The sequence below is a fragment of the Alosa pseudoharengus genome, unplaced genomic scaffold (genome assembly GCF_046254945.1).
Source record: "Alosa pseudoharengus isolate Yale_2024_CS ecotype anadromous, Long Island Sound unplaced genomic scaffold, YU_APseudo_1.1 YU_APseudo_1.1_scf_24, whole genome shotgun sequence".
In the NCBI taxonomy this organism is placed as follows: Eukaryota; Metazoa; Chordata; class Actinopteri; order Clupeiformes; family Clupeidae; genus Alosa; species Alosa pseudoharengus.
Window position 1 is genome coordinate 29243924 of NW_027468689.1, and position 17369 is coordinate 29261292.

The 17369-nt window shown below is 45.1% G+C and overlaps 1 protein-coding gene across 1 annotated transcript in view; it reads right to left on the reverse strand.

Annotated features, from left to right (window-relative positions):
- Nucleotides 1-917: 917 nt before the first annotated feature.
- Nucleotides 918-17369, reverse strand: part of thsd7bb (thrombospondin, type I, domain containing 7Bb) — a 42493-nt gene continuing 26041 nt past the window's right edge. The window contains exons 9-27 of the mRNA XM_076302544.1: nt 16843-16975; nt 16517-16620; nt 15738-15929; nt 14725-15039; nt 14347-14525; nt 11701-11797; nt 11346-11388; nt 10778-10931; nt 10444-10585; nt 10017-10132; nt 9595-9706; nt 8837-8982; nt 7995-8169; nt 5058-5231; nt 4451-4546; nt 3564-3646; nt 2756-2948; nt 2415-2502; nt 918-999 (exon numbers count right to left, since the gene is read on the reverse strand). Coding sequence (XP_076158659.1) covers nt 918-999; nt 2415-2502; nt 2756-2948; nt 3564-3646; nt 4451-4546; nt 5058-5231; nt 7995-8169; nt 8837-8982; nt 9595-9706; nt 10017-10132; nt 10444-10585; nt 10778-10931; nt 11346-11388; nt 11701-11797; nt 14347-14525; nt 14725-15039; nt 15738-15929; nt 16517-16620; nt 16843-16975 — 2624 coding nt within the window. The remainder of the gene's footprint in view (nt 1000-2414; nt 2503-2755; nt 2949-3563; nt 3647-4450; nt 4547-5057; nt 5232-7994; nt 8170-8836; nt 8983-9594; nt 9707-10016; nt 10133-10443; nt 10586-10777; nt 10932-11345; nt 11389-11700; nt 11798-14346; nt 14526-14724; nt 15040-15737; nt 15930-16516; nt 16621-16842; nt 16976-17369) is intronic.

Below are 17369 nucleotides of genomic sequence, written 5' to 3' on the forward strand. Positions count from 1 at the left end.
ATCCCAATGGGTCCTAGCCAGTATTTTCTGTCATCTCTCTTCACATAGAATCAAGGAGTTAAAGATGATTAATCTGAGAGCCATGTCCAACCTCACAGACATGACTCGAAACGTATTCAGGGCTTCTGTTCATCACCAGGGAGCTGTTGACTGTTGACTGAAGTTGCTGTAGGCTTGTGGTCTCAGTCGGTCAAAGCTCCCTTGGGAAAGAACCTTAAGCTTCACTTACTTTTTTGTGAAGGATGTCCACTTTGAAAAACTTGACATGGAAAGCAACCACCCCACACACTCACACACACACACACACACACACACACACACACACACACAACTGAGGAAATAGCTCTAATGGAGAAGATGTATCTTAAAGGGAAAAAAAACATTCAGCACTAATATAGTGCATAACACATATTTTTTTTCCATCAGTCTTTTTGCAGCGTGTTTTTCTCTGAGGCAGAATGTAAACAAATCTTGCTTCTGTGAGTGTTGCCAGGTGTGCAGTGTTGTCCAACTGGCTCCCCAGTTCTCCAGCACAGAGAGAATCTGCCAGAGTTCTGAGTCCAGCTGTCTAGCAGAACTGCCACATGGAATGAGACCCATGGCTTGTAGCAGTCGCATCAAAACCTAATGTGATTGTCCAGGCCATGTCTTACACTTGTGCATAATCACCAGGAACAGGTTTTTTAAAATTCATATTTCCTCCCGAAGAATCCTCAATAGCCTGTAGCTGAGCTGAATATCAGAGAGGTACAGGGTAATAAAGTATACATATTTGAATGTTCTGTTTTAAAATGTTGCTGTGTTGTGTCCTCTGAGCCTTTCCAATTGGTGCCTGATGGGATCCCATGTGTCTGGTTGAAGGAAATTAGAGCTGGCCATTCTTTGAGACGTGAGCTCTGTGGTTGTGAAGCACAAGGTCACATATCCGTATCCCCATCATATGACAGCGTAAGGGCCTTCTGGGGACACCCACCGCTTGAACTGGGTTTGGTGTTTTTGCTGAAGACATGCACACATGGAGGGAAACAAAGACAAACATTTGTAAGTGTTCCTTTGTCCTGTCTACCAATACACAGATCCAATTATATCATCTCACCACTAGAGGGCGACGGTTTACTTCAAAATAGAGTCGGGCCGATATTTCCAGCCACTATCCTCGGGCCGGCCAGGTCGGGTCCTTGATCAAGCATTTTTTTTTTTTAATCATTAGCCTACTTGGGTGGGGAGCTAAAGCTATGCCATAGTCAGACTCAGAAATATTATAGCCTATATTTATCAAATTAGGCCTAAGTAACAAGTGTATACAACGTTATACAAGTTAGGCTCAGAGTTACAAAATGTCATTTGTAATGTCATCTGCGCAACACGTGTCATGCGCACCTTCTCCACTCGCACGCATCACACCGGGCCTGCTGTGCTGTAGGCCTATTGTGTAGCTTAAGTGCAACGTGAAGCTTGAAGATGTAAAGAAAAAAAAATGAAAACAGGAGAAATAACTTCGAGCAAGTTTGGAGAAAAGTCGGAGGTATGCATTTGTCAGGTATGCTTTGTTGCGTGCATTAAGTGCGCACGATGTTCACCTATGACAGCAAAAATACTTTAAGATGAACATGAAGCAGGCTTGCCATGACAGAAATAATGATAGCCAGCCTTCAATGTCCTCTTTTGTCACTTCTCCAAGCATACACCTGAGAGCGAGGCAAGCCCTCACAGAGAAATGCGTTGAGTTTAGCTGCAGGGACATAATTTTACGTTGTAAGTGACGTTTCTTCATTCGGATTCATTTGCAATCCATTCCATTCTGAATAAACAAACATAGTTTAGCCTACATTCTTCATCCTCCGTTGCATTATTCATTAATATAATTCTAAACGGATTTCTGTAGCTCAAACAGCTCGGAATTTTAGTTGAGAACGTCAGTTATAATGGCCCACGTATTTAAAAAATGTCGGGTTTAAATCGGGCTCGGGCTCATAATTACAGTTAATGTGTCGGGCTCGGGCACAATGTGCACGGGCTCGGGTAGGGTCGGGCTTGATTTTTTGGGCCCGATCTAAGCTCTACTTCAAAAGACATCAGAAAAGGTTGATTGTACATAGCTTAATTCTAAACACTATTCTTAAAACTTAAAACTCAACTTAAAATGAACATACACTCACTATTTATCACATCCTATCTGTGTCTACATACATGCCTATACAAATACATTGTAGACATAATAAAAACTGGTGTTAACCTCCCAGCAACAGCTGAAGCTGTCTTCACTCGTGACTCATGCGTCTGGATTGTGGGAATGATTATAAGCAGTGGTGACATACGCTGTTTTAGTGTTTTATGTGTCACTTGTGCTGAGAAGGAGGTGGTGTGTGACTGTGTGTGTGAGAGTGAGAGAGAGAGAAAGACAATCTAATTACCACAGCAGGAAGGACATGATGATGATGAGCAGGATGAGAACAAATCCAGCAGCCATCAGGCCATAAACCCACGGTCTGACACGCCCATCTGCCAACACACACACACACACACATTTACAAATGACTCGCGTTTTAACTGAATAGCAGCATCATTATTCTTTGACCCCATGGGTGCTCTGTGTCATGTAAATGAACAAGTTAAACAAGCTATCGGCTAGCAGCCATATACATCTCTCTATATTCACCATCCAAGATATCTATGTAAATATTTATATGTTAATGGTTTCGTCTAATGGTGCTCTCCTGATCAGGAGCTAAAGGGTGGACATCAGTGCCCTTACCTGGCCCCACTGCCTGCAAGGCCCACTCCCTGAGCGGGTTCTGGCTTTGGGTGCGGCCTGGTCTGGCCTGGCCAGATCCAGTTTTAACGTCGGCCTTCTTGTGGTCAGGCCCAGGCGTCCTGGTGCAGTAGTCAAGGAAACCATGTGAGGTCATGACTTCTGTGAAGCCCTTTTCACATCCGCACACACCACTCTGAGAGAGAGAAAGAAAAAAAAGAGAGAGAGAGAGAGAAGATAAGAGAGGAGAACAGAAAGTCAGGCAGAGAGGATGATGAAAATCCAAAGCGTTGTGTCACACAAGTTCTCCAGCAGTCACAGTTGACTGAGCTAGGAAGCGTGAAAGAGTCCGTGCTCTAGGGCTGTGGAGAGCCATCCTGACTGTAAGGCTGGATCTTCACACTACATTGACTTATTGTTCAAGGAAGGCTAATGTAATAGGTACCATACATAAGAGTTTCACTGTAGCGTGAACTGGAGTTCCCACTTTCAGCAGTACTACATTCAATTGCACTATTCAGCAGCTCTGTAGCTCTTCCGTCAGGGACACATCATATTCCACTTAACATCCTCAGGTATGTCTTGACTGCAAGACCTGATAAAGTATACACCCACGCTTAGTGTGAAGATGAGAACACTAGTCTTTTGAAAGTCTGATGAGGCACATGGAAAAAAAAGAAAATGAGACACAATAGGAAATAGCCATATTTATCCTGGCATCAGTCAATTAGGTGGCATTCAAGTTTTCAATAATTTGTTTACATTTAAAGTGAGCAGTGTTGTATATGATGGCACTAGAGTGTGAAGTTACCTGTGTGCAGAAAGAGAAGGGCTTGGAGCAGGGCGGGTGGCAGTGGCGTATCGCTGAGGGCCGAGTGTGTGAGGGGCACCCACCTGAGACAACAGGGACACACACACACTCAGTCAGACTGGACAACACACACAGAGACAGACCCTGGGGTGGTGGTAGCATAGTGGTTAAGGAGCTGGGCTAGTATGCAGTACTACCACCATTGTGTCCTTGAGCAAGGCACTTAACCCCAAGTTGCTCCGGGGACAATGTAATCCCTTGTAATATTGACATATGTAAGTCACTTTTGATTGAAAGTGTCTGCTAAATGAATAAATGTAATGTAATATAAAGACCCTGTGTTCGGAACATTCTCAGTCATAGTGCACTACATGGTGAATAACCAGCATAATGTTTAGATGAGTCAACCATCCCCCAGCATGCACCGGCCTACACACATTCCACATTAGCAAGTCACCTACTTATTGGCTGCATATATTTGCACCTTAAAATAGAGTTCAATAAAGTTTCATCAGTGTGTGTGTTTCCTGTGGACTCCCTGATCCTGGTGTTCTTTGCACCTTGATGTACTAATTGAGCAACCATCCACAAAGAAGGAACATTTGGGTATGACTGTGTGCAATAAAGCAAAAAAAAGCTCCCGCAGAGTTTAAAAACAAAGCTGTTTAACACACCAGATATTCAGCCCCCTTCAGTAACACCTTATTTGCAAATCTGATGAATTAACATCTTAGAAGCGAGAGAAATCTGTTCTCAAGGCTGACTGCCATCTATTAGAGGCTTCTGTTGCAGTGTCCTTTTACACCTGTAGGTGGCAAGACTTATCACATTGTGTGTACTTACTGTAATTGCATACTGTTCTGCATGCAAGATGCCTGGATACACACCTGTGACGTTCACTCCATCAGACCTTTGGCACCACACGTTCCTCTCGTTCTCCCTCCATCCCCCAGTTCTCCACTCATAAGTGTGGCACACCCCCCCTGTGGAACAGTCCAGAACATTTATCATGTTGTTCATTCGCCTCTACCCAATACACACCGATTTCATTAGAATTAAAACAATCTTGAAGTTCTAAGAATCTAAGACAAACAGCACTGGCAGTCTGTAGATCAATACAGAAGTTCTCAAATGTTTTGGTGCCAGGGACTCCTTGTGGGGGAGAACACTTTACGAGGACCCTCTCACAGTCGTAAGAAATGAAGCAGATGCTACCATGTTTACACTTACACTACACATTCTCTGATATGCTGGCCAGGTGCACTGCCCCTGCTTTCTGGCAGGTTTGTTTCTCCTATTTTGACTAACAAATTTGTGTGAGAACCACTGGATCAATCCAATACAGTATTCAGTCATGAGGATGTAGTAGTGACTCAAGTGATCCATCCAAACACCCAGTCTGTATTTGCAACACCACCAAGTAGGATACCTAGAGAAAAGGCATTTGGCAGTGGGGTGGGATTCATTTGGGATTGTATCTGGTCTCCATCGTACCTTTGCATGGCCGCGTCTCGTACACCTGACTGGGACACGTCTCCTGGTTCTCAGGCACCTGAACGATCACGGCCCGTGAGCGCGCCTGGCGTCCTTGTGTCTCAAAGCTGCGACCGTCCATACACATAAGCTGGCATGAACTCCATGGCGACCACTCGGTAAGGTGGCAATCCCCTTGAGAGAGACAGGACAGAAATATATAGAGAGGAAGTGAAGGCATCAGGCGGTAATCACACTGGCATGAGGTGGAAATTGATTATGTAGCCTACTTGCTGTTGCTGTGATATGTTATACTTAACTAAATAGCTAGCTCCTTGACTTAGCTTAGATAGGTAGTCAAGCAACAACCCATTGTTGGAAAAAAAATCATGTAAAAGTTGAATTTTTTTTTAACTGTCATTCAGTGCCTTTTAGGTGCCTTGCATTATTCTCTGTTATTTTAGTGCCTTGTTATTCTCTGCATGTGCGTTGCTCTTGCAATGGTCAACCCACATTGTTCCATATGAATGAATCAAATTCAAATGCCTAGAGGTGATTAAAGCCTGTCAGTGTAACAGACTCTGTGAGGTACTGGAATGTTATTATCAGGAGTTTAAACAGGTAACTGACTGGTCAGTGGGAGGTAGTGGAATGTTCTCATCAAGAGGTAACTATATTCTGTAGTTCTGTAGTTTCAGCTAACAGAGAATAGGTTTATGATGACAGGGAGGCTCTGATGGGAAAGCTATTCCAATTGGAGCTTAGATTTTCAGCCTGAACCCGAGTCCAACCCAGGCTCGGACAGAATGAATTTTGGGCCCGATCTAAGCTCTAATTCCAGCACACCTCAAACATATGTAAAGTCTTTTAAGAGAACACACAAATCTTTCTTAAATTTGTCCCAGAATTTTGAATGTAATGAGGGTAATGAGTGGTACTTCTACACTCTGACTGCCTATATACAGCGGGGTAAATAAGTATTAAACGCATCAATGTTTTTTTCAGTAAGTATACTTCCAGTGAGGCTATTCCCATTAAATTTTCACCAGACATTAGTATTAACTCAGGAAATCCACACATATAAAACAATCCAAACATTAAAGTAGAGAGATGTGCAATAAAGTGGAATGACACAGGGGAAAAAAGTATTGAACACGCTAAGAAAAAGCAGGGAAAGGCAAAGGCAAGGAACGAGCTGTAAAAGTAGTTAGAGAATAATAATCCCTCCTATCTGGGCAAATTAATATAAGATGGATTAGTACATTGATGGGCTATTAAAAGGTTTTTTGTTACCAAGGTGTCACACAAGAAATATTTCATTATGGGTAAAAGCAAAGAGCTCTCCCAGGACCTTCACAACCCTATTGTTGCAAAACATATCAATTGAACTGGTTACAGATGCATTTCAAAACTTCAGAATCTTCCATTAAGCATTGGGGGATTATCTGCAAGTGGAAGGAACACCATGTATTAACCAGCCATGCACAGGATCTCCTTGCAAGATTTCTGACCAGGAAGTCAGAAGGATATTCAGAAGAGTAGCCCAAGAGCCAAGGGCCACTCGGAGAAAGCTCCAGAAAGACTTGGAGGCAGCAGGCACAATTGTTACAAAGTAAATCATAGGCATTGCACTCCATGGAGGTGGAGGCATCATGGTGCGGGGTTGTTTTTCATGTCATGGTACTGGCAGACTTCATACAGTTGAAGGAATGATAAACTTAGTCATTTTTTCCAGGAGAATCTTGCCATCCACCAGGATGAAGAGGATGAGACATGGCTAAACCTTTCAGCAGGACAATGATCCAAAGCATTCAGCAAAGAAATATTCTCAATCGGTTTCAGAGAAAGGAAATCAAGGCCCTGACTTAAACCCAATTGAACCATTCTGGAAGTTAACTAAAGACCAGGATTCACAAGAGGGACCCCTGGAATCTTCCCGATTTAAAGAATGTTTAAAAGAATGGGCCAAAACCACAGCTGAATACTGCGACTGACTAGTTTCATCATACAGGAAGGTCTTGAAGCTGTCATTACAAATAAAGGCTTTTCCACAAGAAGTAGGCACGTTCAATACTTTTATCCTGAGTCATTACACTTTATTACGCATAACTACTTATTTTAATTTTGGGATTTTTTATATGTTTTTTATTTTATATTTTATATGGATTACCTGAGTTAATACTAATGTCTGGTGAAAAGTTCATCCAAATAGCCTCATTGGAAGTATACTTACTGAAAAAAATGTTGACACGTTCAATACTTATTTCCCCTGCTGTACTTGGACAGAGCACGCATACACCTATTAAGTAGGCTATTGCAGAAAACAACCACAACACTTTTCCCATTTGTGGAACATGATTGAGTGCAAGCCTTTTATTTTGATTTTTTCCCCAGCTCCGTTCTGAAAGGACTTTGATGTGTGTGTGTGTGTGTGCAGGGGCGCCTGCAGGAATTAATGCTATGGTACGCACAGCTGAATACAAGAAAGAAAACAAGTAGGCTAGCCTATGCGTGCCTGCGTGCGTTTTCTCTCCTGCTCAAACATGTGTGCGCGTTAATTTTGATAAGTGTTCACTAACTTTACTTAATAGAACATTCTAAATAGCCTGATGGCATGCAACTAATGGGATACTGTGCATAGTTGGAAAGGTATGGTAGGCCAATATGGTGTGAATATACACACACACAAGGTAAATTTTCTCTCGTTGTTGAGTGATGGTACGCACAGTGCGTACGGACGTACACCTGCAGGCGCGCCTGTGTGTGTGTGCCTGGACAGGGCACATAGCAGTGTGCGTGTGTGTGTGTGTGTGTGTGTGCGTGTGCATTTGTTTATGTGTACGTATATGTGTGAGTGTGCACTATAGGTATATCTGAGTGTGAGTGTATGTGTGTATACTGTATGTGTATGTGTGTGTGTGTGTGTGTGTGTGTGTGTGTGTGTGTGTGTGTGTGTACCTGGACAGGGCACAGAACAGGGCAGCTGCACTGGGGTGTCTCTCTCTGGCCTCTGACCTCTGTCACACCTCTCCTCCTCCACCACCGCATCAGACTGGGATGCGCTCGACAGCGCCCCCCAGTGGACAACACATGTAAGGTTCCTCACTTTCACCCCCTCACCACACTCCGCTCCCTACGTGGAGGCAAACACACTTTTTAAGCTCCGTGATAGCCCCGCTCCCTTCCCTATCCACTTTCACTTCCTGCAAATTGGTTTTGGATTGCAATTGTAGTGGCCGGGGGACTCCGCGTAGTTTGGAAAAGGGCCAGACACAGAAAGGGGGGAGGGGAGGAAGGGGAGAGTTACTTTTGAGTTGAAAGCAGAGAGCAATCCAGGGTTTGCAGGGGCAAATATAGGAGATGAGGTGTGAAAGGAGGAGACAGAATTAGGACGCGAGGTGCGACAGGAAGTTAATGGGAACCGGGAGGGAGGGGGGGGGGGGTGGACGAAAGGGAGTGATGAAGATGGAATGCAAAGAGATCAAAAGGGAGATGGAACAGAATGTATGGAGAGAGGGAAAACAAGCAGTCAGACGGCTGCTGTAAGCCCCTCTCAGGAGTTGTCAGGAACGCATTCATGTCTGTTCAAGCAAGTGATTGGGCGTCTCACTGTATGCACACGGTGTCCCCATGCTTACAGACCCATCCACCATCCACCAATGAGTGCTCCTAAAATCTGCTCCTCCCCGCATCCCAGATTAGCTGCATTTCTTCTTTAATAACTCAATTTGATCAGACACTCATAACACCCTGATTCTGTGGCTGTGAGCGGGTAGGTGTCACAAGGAAATGAGCAATACCTCGATCTGACAGGGAGACCAGTCTCCAAGCAACCAGGAGTAGCAAGGCATGATGGGACATGGCTTGGTTTGGGAGAGGTGGGCGGGGCATGACAGACCCCCGTCTCCCGCCTCCTGTACCACCATCCTGGAGCGCAGCATCTGACCTGCAGAACACATGTGTTTCACAGACACTTGGACAGGATTGTGCAATTCCATACAGCTAGACAGACAAACCGAAAGACACAGACAGACATGTACAGATTGTACGCACACATGCGCACACACACACACACACTTAAATATGTGAGTACAATACACATGAAGCATCTTTCATGCCCATAGCTGTACAGTAATCATTGCACACAGACACCTCCACACACACACACACACACATATACATATACACAAACATACACGCTAAAATACCTCCACACACTCATTCATGCTAATAAAGAAGTGCTGTTTTCCATTCCAGGCAGGAGCTGTATATATCCTTAAATAAACCCCATTGGCCTGCACTCTTGAGGCCTGGCTGCCGTGCCAACACGAGATGGCCAATTGTAGATAAATTTAAAGGATTAGTGTTTTTAATTAAGTCACTAACGAGAGCCTTAGGCACAGGGGAGTACTCTACCAGACATGAAAGACATTTCCTCTTAACAGTCCCACACACACATGCTCGCACACACCACACATACACACACACACACACACACACACACACACACACAGGCATGCAGATGGTTGTAGGTAAGAATGATAGAATAGGGTCATACTTTGGTTTCCGCAGGTGTGTGAACATTCAGACCAAGGTGACCATGCAGACACCAGGCAGTTCACCGGACAGCTAACTTCACAGGTAATGATCAGCTTCTCTGATGGCCCCCTCTGAGGACACAGGAAAAGGAACACAACATACCACCCACCCACACAGACACACACCCACGTACACACACACACACACACACAATCTAACATACAGTTGTTTAGAGGTAGATATTTATGCTGGTTGTAAGTTTAATTAGGTTCTGTTGCTAGCCTGATAAATCCCCTCTCTCCCCAGTGTAATGCATGTGTTTGTGTGTCGATTTAGAGAGGCTGACTGAAGGCTGATAGGCTGCTGTGTTTGTACTTCATGTGTGTGTGTGTGTGTGTGTGTGTGTGTGTGTGTGTGTGTGTGTGTGTGTGCTGTGTGTACCTCGGCACACAGGCTCATCTCCACCAGCTCGTCATCGCTACGGACACACCTATGGAGGCGTGTCTTAATGCCTTGCCCACATACAGCATTCTCACTGAGTTGACAGGAGCTCCAGTCTGTAAAGCGTGCACACACACACACGCACACAAACACACACAACACACACACACAACACATACACACACACACACACACACACACACACACACACACACACAGACACGAAAGCAAAGTTAGCCAATGCCTGGCACTACTTACGTAACAGTTTGCCTCCCCTTGTGGCAGATGTCTTATCCTTTCTCCATATCCCACCCTGTAAACCCCTATACAGTGGTGATAATGGACATGTGCCACTGGTCGTCTTCATGTGTCTGTTTCAGTAGTTTGTGTGTTTGTGTGTGGTGTGGATGCATGCGTTACTGTCTACCTGAGTAGCTGTAGTTGTAGCTGAAACAGGTGGAGTTGAAGAGGCAGGGTTGAGACTGGCTCAGCTCCAGACATGTGTGTCCCAGCTGGGGCTTCCTCAGCACCTGCCTGCCTCTCCACCTGAGTGCACCTGGGGGGCAAGCCTGGAGAGAGAGAGAGAGAGAGAGAGAGAGACAGAGACAGAGACAGAGACAGAGACAGAGACAGAGACAGAGACAGAGACAGAGACAGAGAGAGATGAAAACTATGATGCAGGATGGAGGTTGTATCCGCCAGCCCCAAAAGGGTAAATAAGGGAGCGAATGCAGCTGCCTTCATTGGCTTTCACCTCTTACCATTGGACAGGTGCTCCACTGACTCCATTGTGATGTCACACACTGGGCGGGACAGGGCAGCGGGCAGATCTGTGAGGTGATTGGGTGCTCAAGCTGGCTGCACAGAGTCTCATGCACATGTTGGCTCTGCCCGTTGCTTCCTCGCCTCACACACCTGACCAATCAGAGATAGAGAAGAAGAACTTAGCATTTCTAAAAACTGTGGGAGGGCCGGACTACAGACACAGAGCTCAAATTCCTCCTAGAAAAGAAACTCAAGATGTCCAAACAAGTTTGCTGAAAGGTCTGCCCCGAAGACACAGACTCTAGCACTGGCCTCAATACTAACCCAGGGCCAACAAAAACAAAACATCTTTATTGTTTTCTCAAGGATGGATATCCATTCATTGATATCCATGTGTGTTGGTGGAAAAGGTCCATTCATGATTCATGATTTAATGTATATGACTATTTATGACGTATGCTCACAGTGTTCACTGGAGGCTAGAGGTGTACAGAGACGTCATTATTTATGTATGTATATAAGAGGCCTACAGTATATTCAAACACATCTCTGGTGAGAACTCACCTGGCTTTGCGACTCTGGACTCCCTTTCCACAGGTTAACACCTCTCCTGGCCCAGTGGATGTGGAAATGGCATTGGACAGGCTGTAGCTGGTGGGGGCCAGTCCTGTGCTGGGTGTGTTAGCCGTTCTGTTTGAACTAGCTGTGTTTAGTGCAGTGGTTCTGTTGGGTGTGTTTGCTGTGACGTTTGGACTGGCTGTGTTTAGTGCGGTGGTTGTGTTGGGTGTGTTTGCGGTGCCCATTGGGCTGGCTGTGTTTGGTGTGTTAGCTGTGCCTGTTGGGCTGGCTGTGTTTGGTGTGTTAGCTGTGCCTGTTGGGCTGGCTGTGTTTGCCGTGCTGGTTGTGTTGGCTGCTGTGCTGTTGATGTGCAGTGTGTTGAGGTGGCACTCAGACCACAGGTCCACCTCCCAGCTGTACTGATCACATTCACTGTAACACGGCAGTACCTCAGACACCTGGGGATACAAACACACAGGATGACCACACACACACACACACACACACATACACACCACCTGGGTATACACACACAAGGTTACACACACCAACAGACACATATGAGTACTAACCTGAGCCTTTGTCCATGTCCATATTGACAGTGTATTTTTAGCCGCCAAGGAGAGAGAGAAAGCGAGAGAAAGAGAGAAGTAATAGAGGAAAAGAAGAGAGGGATAGAGAAATGTAGGAACAGAGAAAGCAAGTGGAATATTTCCATTAGTTTCCCACTTTCCTTTGTGTTTTGACCTGTTATAAATGGCACCTGGGGACTACTTCTTAACAGCATTAACTATACATGAGCCTCTAATGCTGCCTCTGTCTGTATTAGTGTGCAAAAGCTGATTACTTACAGTAGGGAAACTGACCACTACTCCCTCTCCCCATACCAGTTAGTCTCTTTAAATATTGATGTTTTTGTTTTTGTGTATGAGTATGTATGTATGTGTGTGAATCTGTGTGTGTGTGTGTGTGTGTGTGTGTGTGTGTGTGTGTGTGTGTGTGTGTGTGAGAGAGAGAGACTGAGAAGTGAGGAGAGAAGAGAGAGAGAGAGAGAATAGACAGATGAGAGGGAGGTGAAGAAGGGAGGGTGGTAAAGAGGGAATGGTGAGGTGGACAGGGAGTGAAAGTGTTGAGAGATGTTTCCCTGTTTTGCCACAGAGCCTTAAAAGCTTTGTGTGTGTGTGTGTGTGTGTGTGTGTGTGTGTGTGTGTGTGTGTGTGTGTGTGTGTGTCTGCGTGATAGAGAGTGTGAATCAGGGAGATGAGGGATAGCAAGCTAACACTGAGAAGCTGGGTCCCCATCTATAAATTATGTAGGAGACCTACTCACACCACTGTCTCTGGTGACATGCACACACACACACACACACACACCAGACAAAAGGCAATGGTAAGTTGTTTAAAATCATCTTTCTTTTTCTAACGAAAACAAACATTTATTTTTCTGTTTATGTGTCTCCATGTGTATTTCTACCTGTTAGGTGTGTGTGTGTGTGTGTGTATGTGGCTATCCTGTGTGTATTGTGCCATGGTATCTGAGAGTGAGTTGAGCTGTGTGTGTTCCCAGTAGGTGAGTGAAAGTGTCCGGCTGATGAGAGTGGACAGACTAAGGGCCCAGGAGATGATTCTCCCCAGCTGCTCTATCTCCCTCAACACAATCAAAGCAATCACTTACACACACACACACACACACACACACACACACACACACACACACACACACACACACACACACACACACACACACACACACACACACACACACACACACACACACACACACACACACACACACACACACACACACACACACACACACACACACACACACACACACACACACACACACACACACACCCCTCACTCTCTCTATTCCCCACACTCCATTTACACCTAACTCACACCAAATGTATCCTATGGGCATGTCTAGCTCCTTGTTCAGATGTCACTTAGGGAAATCACACCTTGGTGAGAGAAAGCCACAGTAGGCCATTAATAGACTGTTTTTCTATGCCCCATTACAGTTTTGTATGAGAATTATAATCGGCCATTTTGAACAGCATTTTTTAAAATTGGTCATAATTTGTCATGAATTTTGTCAGTCAAAAAACAGTAAATACCAGCTAATGAAAACCCTGGCACATACAAATACACGCACAAACACAAATAACCACCATTACGAAAGAAACATCAGCCAGTTCGACCCAGTTCCAGGCATAGATTATTTAACATTTTGCTGGATGTCCTAACAGTTATGGCCTTCCTTCATCTTGGCCCTTCTATCCTTTAAGAGAGCTTTCTTACAGTGAAAAACATGGGCCTGATTTTAAAGGGAGGATATCTGTAATGCTGCAGTAAGCGAATGGCATTGGCCCTTTAGTTCTGCGGGTCAATATTTCGATCTGATGCTGGTGCACTCTTGAGGTTGCTATTTTCCACACAGGCTGGAGAACCTTTTGTGTCTTACCAGAGGTGTCGACTGACTGAGCACAAGATCTTATCAGATCACATTTTCAAATGTCAGATTTTGAAAAGATGGTGCAAGGTTAGCTTGTCAGGTGATGGGCAGTCTGTCTCTTCATTCTGCTTCTATGACTGCTTCTGGATAAGGCTACAGATTCTGTGGTAATTATACAGCTACTGATCAGCTAAAGTAGCTGATTAAGCTCATTAAGAGTGGCCAGGGACATAAAGTCTACAGTAATCAAGGCAGTCAGAGTCAGAGTGAAACAATTTGTGTTTTTCCCCCTTTTCAGCAATATGAAACTGTGACTTTATGGATTCTGAGTGGCCAGGTTGCCAGGGAATACTTGCTGCTGTTCAAAAGAATATCCATTTAGGTGTGTGTAAGTGTGTATGTGTGTGTGTGTGTGTTTCTATCTGTGTGTGTGTGTGTGTGTGTAAGTGTGTGTGCGTGCACAATGCACATGTATGTATGTGTGTGTGTGTGTGTGTGTGTGTGTGTGTGTTTGTGTGGATGTCTGGCTGATTAGCCATGGGGGTTCCACCTGATTCCTAAGGTCCAGTTTGGGGCAGGGACGCCCTCCGTTGAACGCTTTCTCTCTGAGCCACTGGGCCCGCACTTTCACGCCCCAGCCACAGGAGGCGCTGCAGGTAGACCAGGGTGACCACTCACTCAGTCTGCAGTCCGTAGGGCAGGCCACGTGACACAACTCCTTTTCCAAACCTGCAAGCCAAAGATGATGAGTCCCAAACAAAGGTCATTCATTAACCAACAAAGGTCATCTGCCAACATCTGTCAGAGTGGTTGACAGAATAATTCATAGGTAGAGTCTGACCCCAATAAACATAACTGTTAACAATGTGTTTATATGTGTATGTGTGTGTAATTCATTATCAAAAATCATATTGTCCACACGTCTAACCTGAGCTAGCACACAGAGTGGGTTCCACTAGCTGTCCACGGTGGTCCAGGCAGGCCAGGGCCCTGTAGCGCCAGCCTTGCCCACACTCCTTGCCCTCTCCTTGGGCTGGTCTCCAGCGTAGGACTCCATCCAGACCCTGCGGGCGTCCAGGGAGGCCTAGGTGCCATGCTGTCCGCTCGGAGAGCCCCGGGAGCAGGCATGGAGACCAGGAGCCCTGGGGCTGAGCTCTGAACTCAGAGCAGGGACATGGTTCTCTCTCCTTCAGCGGGTACAGAGATTCCTGCTGGCATCTCACACGCTTCTTGCTGCTGCGACCTGGAGAGATGGAGAGATGGGGCTGAGGAGATTTCTAGAAGGGCAGCTGCACATTCAGGGTAAGAGCTAGGCATTACCCACCTCCATGTTTGTGTATCTCAAAATATGAGGTTATGTTGGATAACTGTATGTTGAAAAATAATTAAATTTGATGTTTCATTTTAAAACTACACCCCTTCAACATCATATTAACCTGTCTGAAATGTTACTGTGGGCAGAAAACTGGACAACACTAGGACAGTCTGTAATATGTTACATTTCTGATGTCAAGAAAGCACATAAATATTTGAAATATAGGTCATGATTTTTTATGTTACAAAAGATCGATGGTAATAATGAGGGTGTTAAGTTGATGTGTCACATTCTGTAAGATATTAACAGCATTAATTGGAGAACAATCATTATGGGAATTAAACGTTATATGGGTGTTTGGTGAAATTAATTACAGTAATACATATTTAATGCCTATGTGGACACCATTAAAAACCACTTTGCATGCAGTCATGCATCTCCATCCTAGTGTGCAACTCGTTGGCAAAGTTTGTGTGCTTTTGTGTGAAAGTGTATTTAAATGTGTGTGTGTGTGTGTGTGTGTGTGTGTGTGTGTGTGTCTGTGTGCGTGTGTGTGTGTGTGTCTGTGTGCGTGTGTGCGTGTGTGTGTGTGTATGTGTGTGTGTGAGTGTCTGTGTGTGTGTTACCTATCAGTGTTCGGGAGCGTGAGCGCCAGTCACCACAGCGCTGGCAGGGTGAGAACGTGCTCCAGCTGCTCAGGGTGCAGTCGTCCCTACAGGCCACGCGACACCCCCGCACCTGAGGCGGCATCGGACCCCCCCACAGCAGACACAGCGACAGAGCAGCCCGCGAGTCGTCTGTCCCCACACACGTCACACCTGGGGAGCAGAAGAGGATTAGACAGAAGGAGGGAAAAAGACAAAGAGTGAAAAAATCTATCAGAATCAGAATATATAACAGATATTTGAGGCTGCGGTTTTTGTTCTTCTTGAGAGGTTAAGTGGATAACAGAGTGTGATGAGAAGCTGCAATGCTATGTATGTGATGGAATTCCATGACTTTAATTGATCAAGAAGATTTATCCAGGCTGTTTTAATAGAGGAACACTGTGGGGACCCAACAGTGCCACATCTGAACAAGATTTCTATTCTAGGGAGTGCTATTACACTTTTACTTTTTCTATTACACGGGCACAGCACCCTGCATGACAATACATGTGACAGAAGAAACAGCTTCAACACCTCCCCATGAGACGTGTGAGTCCAGTGTGAGGAGTGAGGAGCTCAGTGTATAATGTGCACTGAGCTCAGTGTATAATGTGCACTAGTATGTGTGTGTGTGTGTGTGTGTGTGTGTGTGTGTGTGTGTGTGTGTGTGTGTGTGTGTGTGTGTGTGTGTGTGTGAGTGTGTCCTTTGAGGTCACCAGTGGTCAGCCGTCCTCAGTGGGTCCTTATTCCTCTCTCACCTCTGGTCTCCAGACCCTGGCCACAGGACTCGGTGGAAGCCCCCAGTGCTTGCCTCACGGAATCAGGAACCAGAATGCACTTGTTCCAACGGTGGGTCTGCCATCTGCCAACCAATCAACAAAGACCCCACTTGTCAAAGAATGCTTGCCATGATGTATGATTCTTGGACAATGTGAAGTTTTTAGTTTTGTATTTCTCCCAGTGTGTGTGTGTGTGTGTGTGTGTGTGTGTGTGTGTGTGTGTGTGTGTGTGTGTGTGAGAGTGTGTGAGAGAGAGAGAGAGAGAGAGAGAGAGAGAGAGAGAGAGAGAGAGAGAGAGCATGAACCTGTAAGTTGGGCACGTAGTAGTCCGTTCGCACTCTCTCTCCTCGTACAGTGTGTCAGGGCAATCCTGGCCCCCATTGGCTGCTGTTTGGATAATGATCCTGTGCCGTGACTGACTAACTACGGTAGCATTTGCTGAGAAATAGAGGGAGACAAAAATTGTTATCAGTAAGTCTTCATTTGCAGGATGTCTGGATGGGGACTTCATAACATTTTTATGAGCTCTGAATAGCATATTTAAAAAGCATCATGCTCATTAATGTCAGCATTCAGGGGGTAATGATGGGTTCTATAAAGACAAAATAGGGCCTTTCACATAAGGGACTTATTTAAAGGACTTTGTCTTTTCATTTGTTTTAATTGACTTTTCCTCTGTGGATTCCTGCACATTTGGACACCTTTATTTTTAGGCCTATGTGATTTAATTATGTTGTTATTGCTAGGAACTCTTTCATCACTTCAATTTTATGGCATCAAATCATTTCGGAGAGCTGCCATATGAGGTTGTTAAATAAGACTGTCATTAACA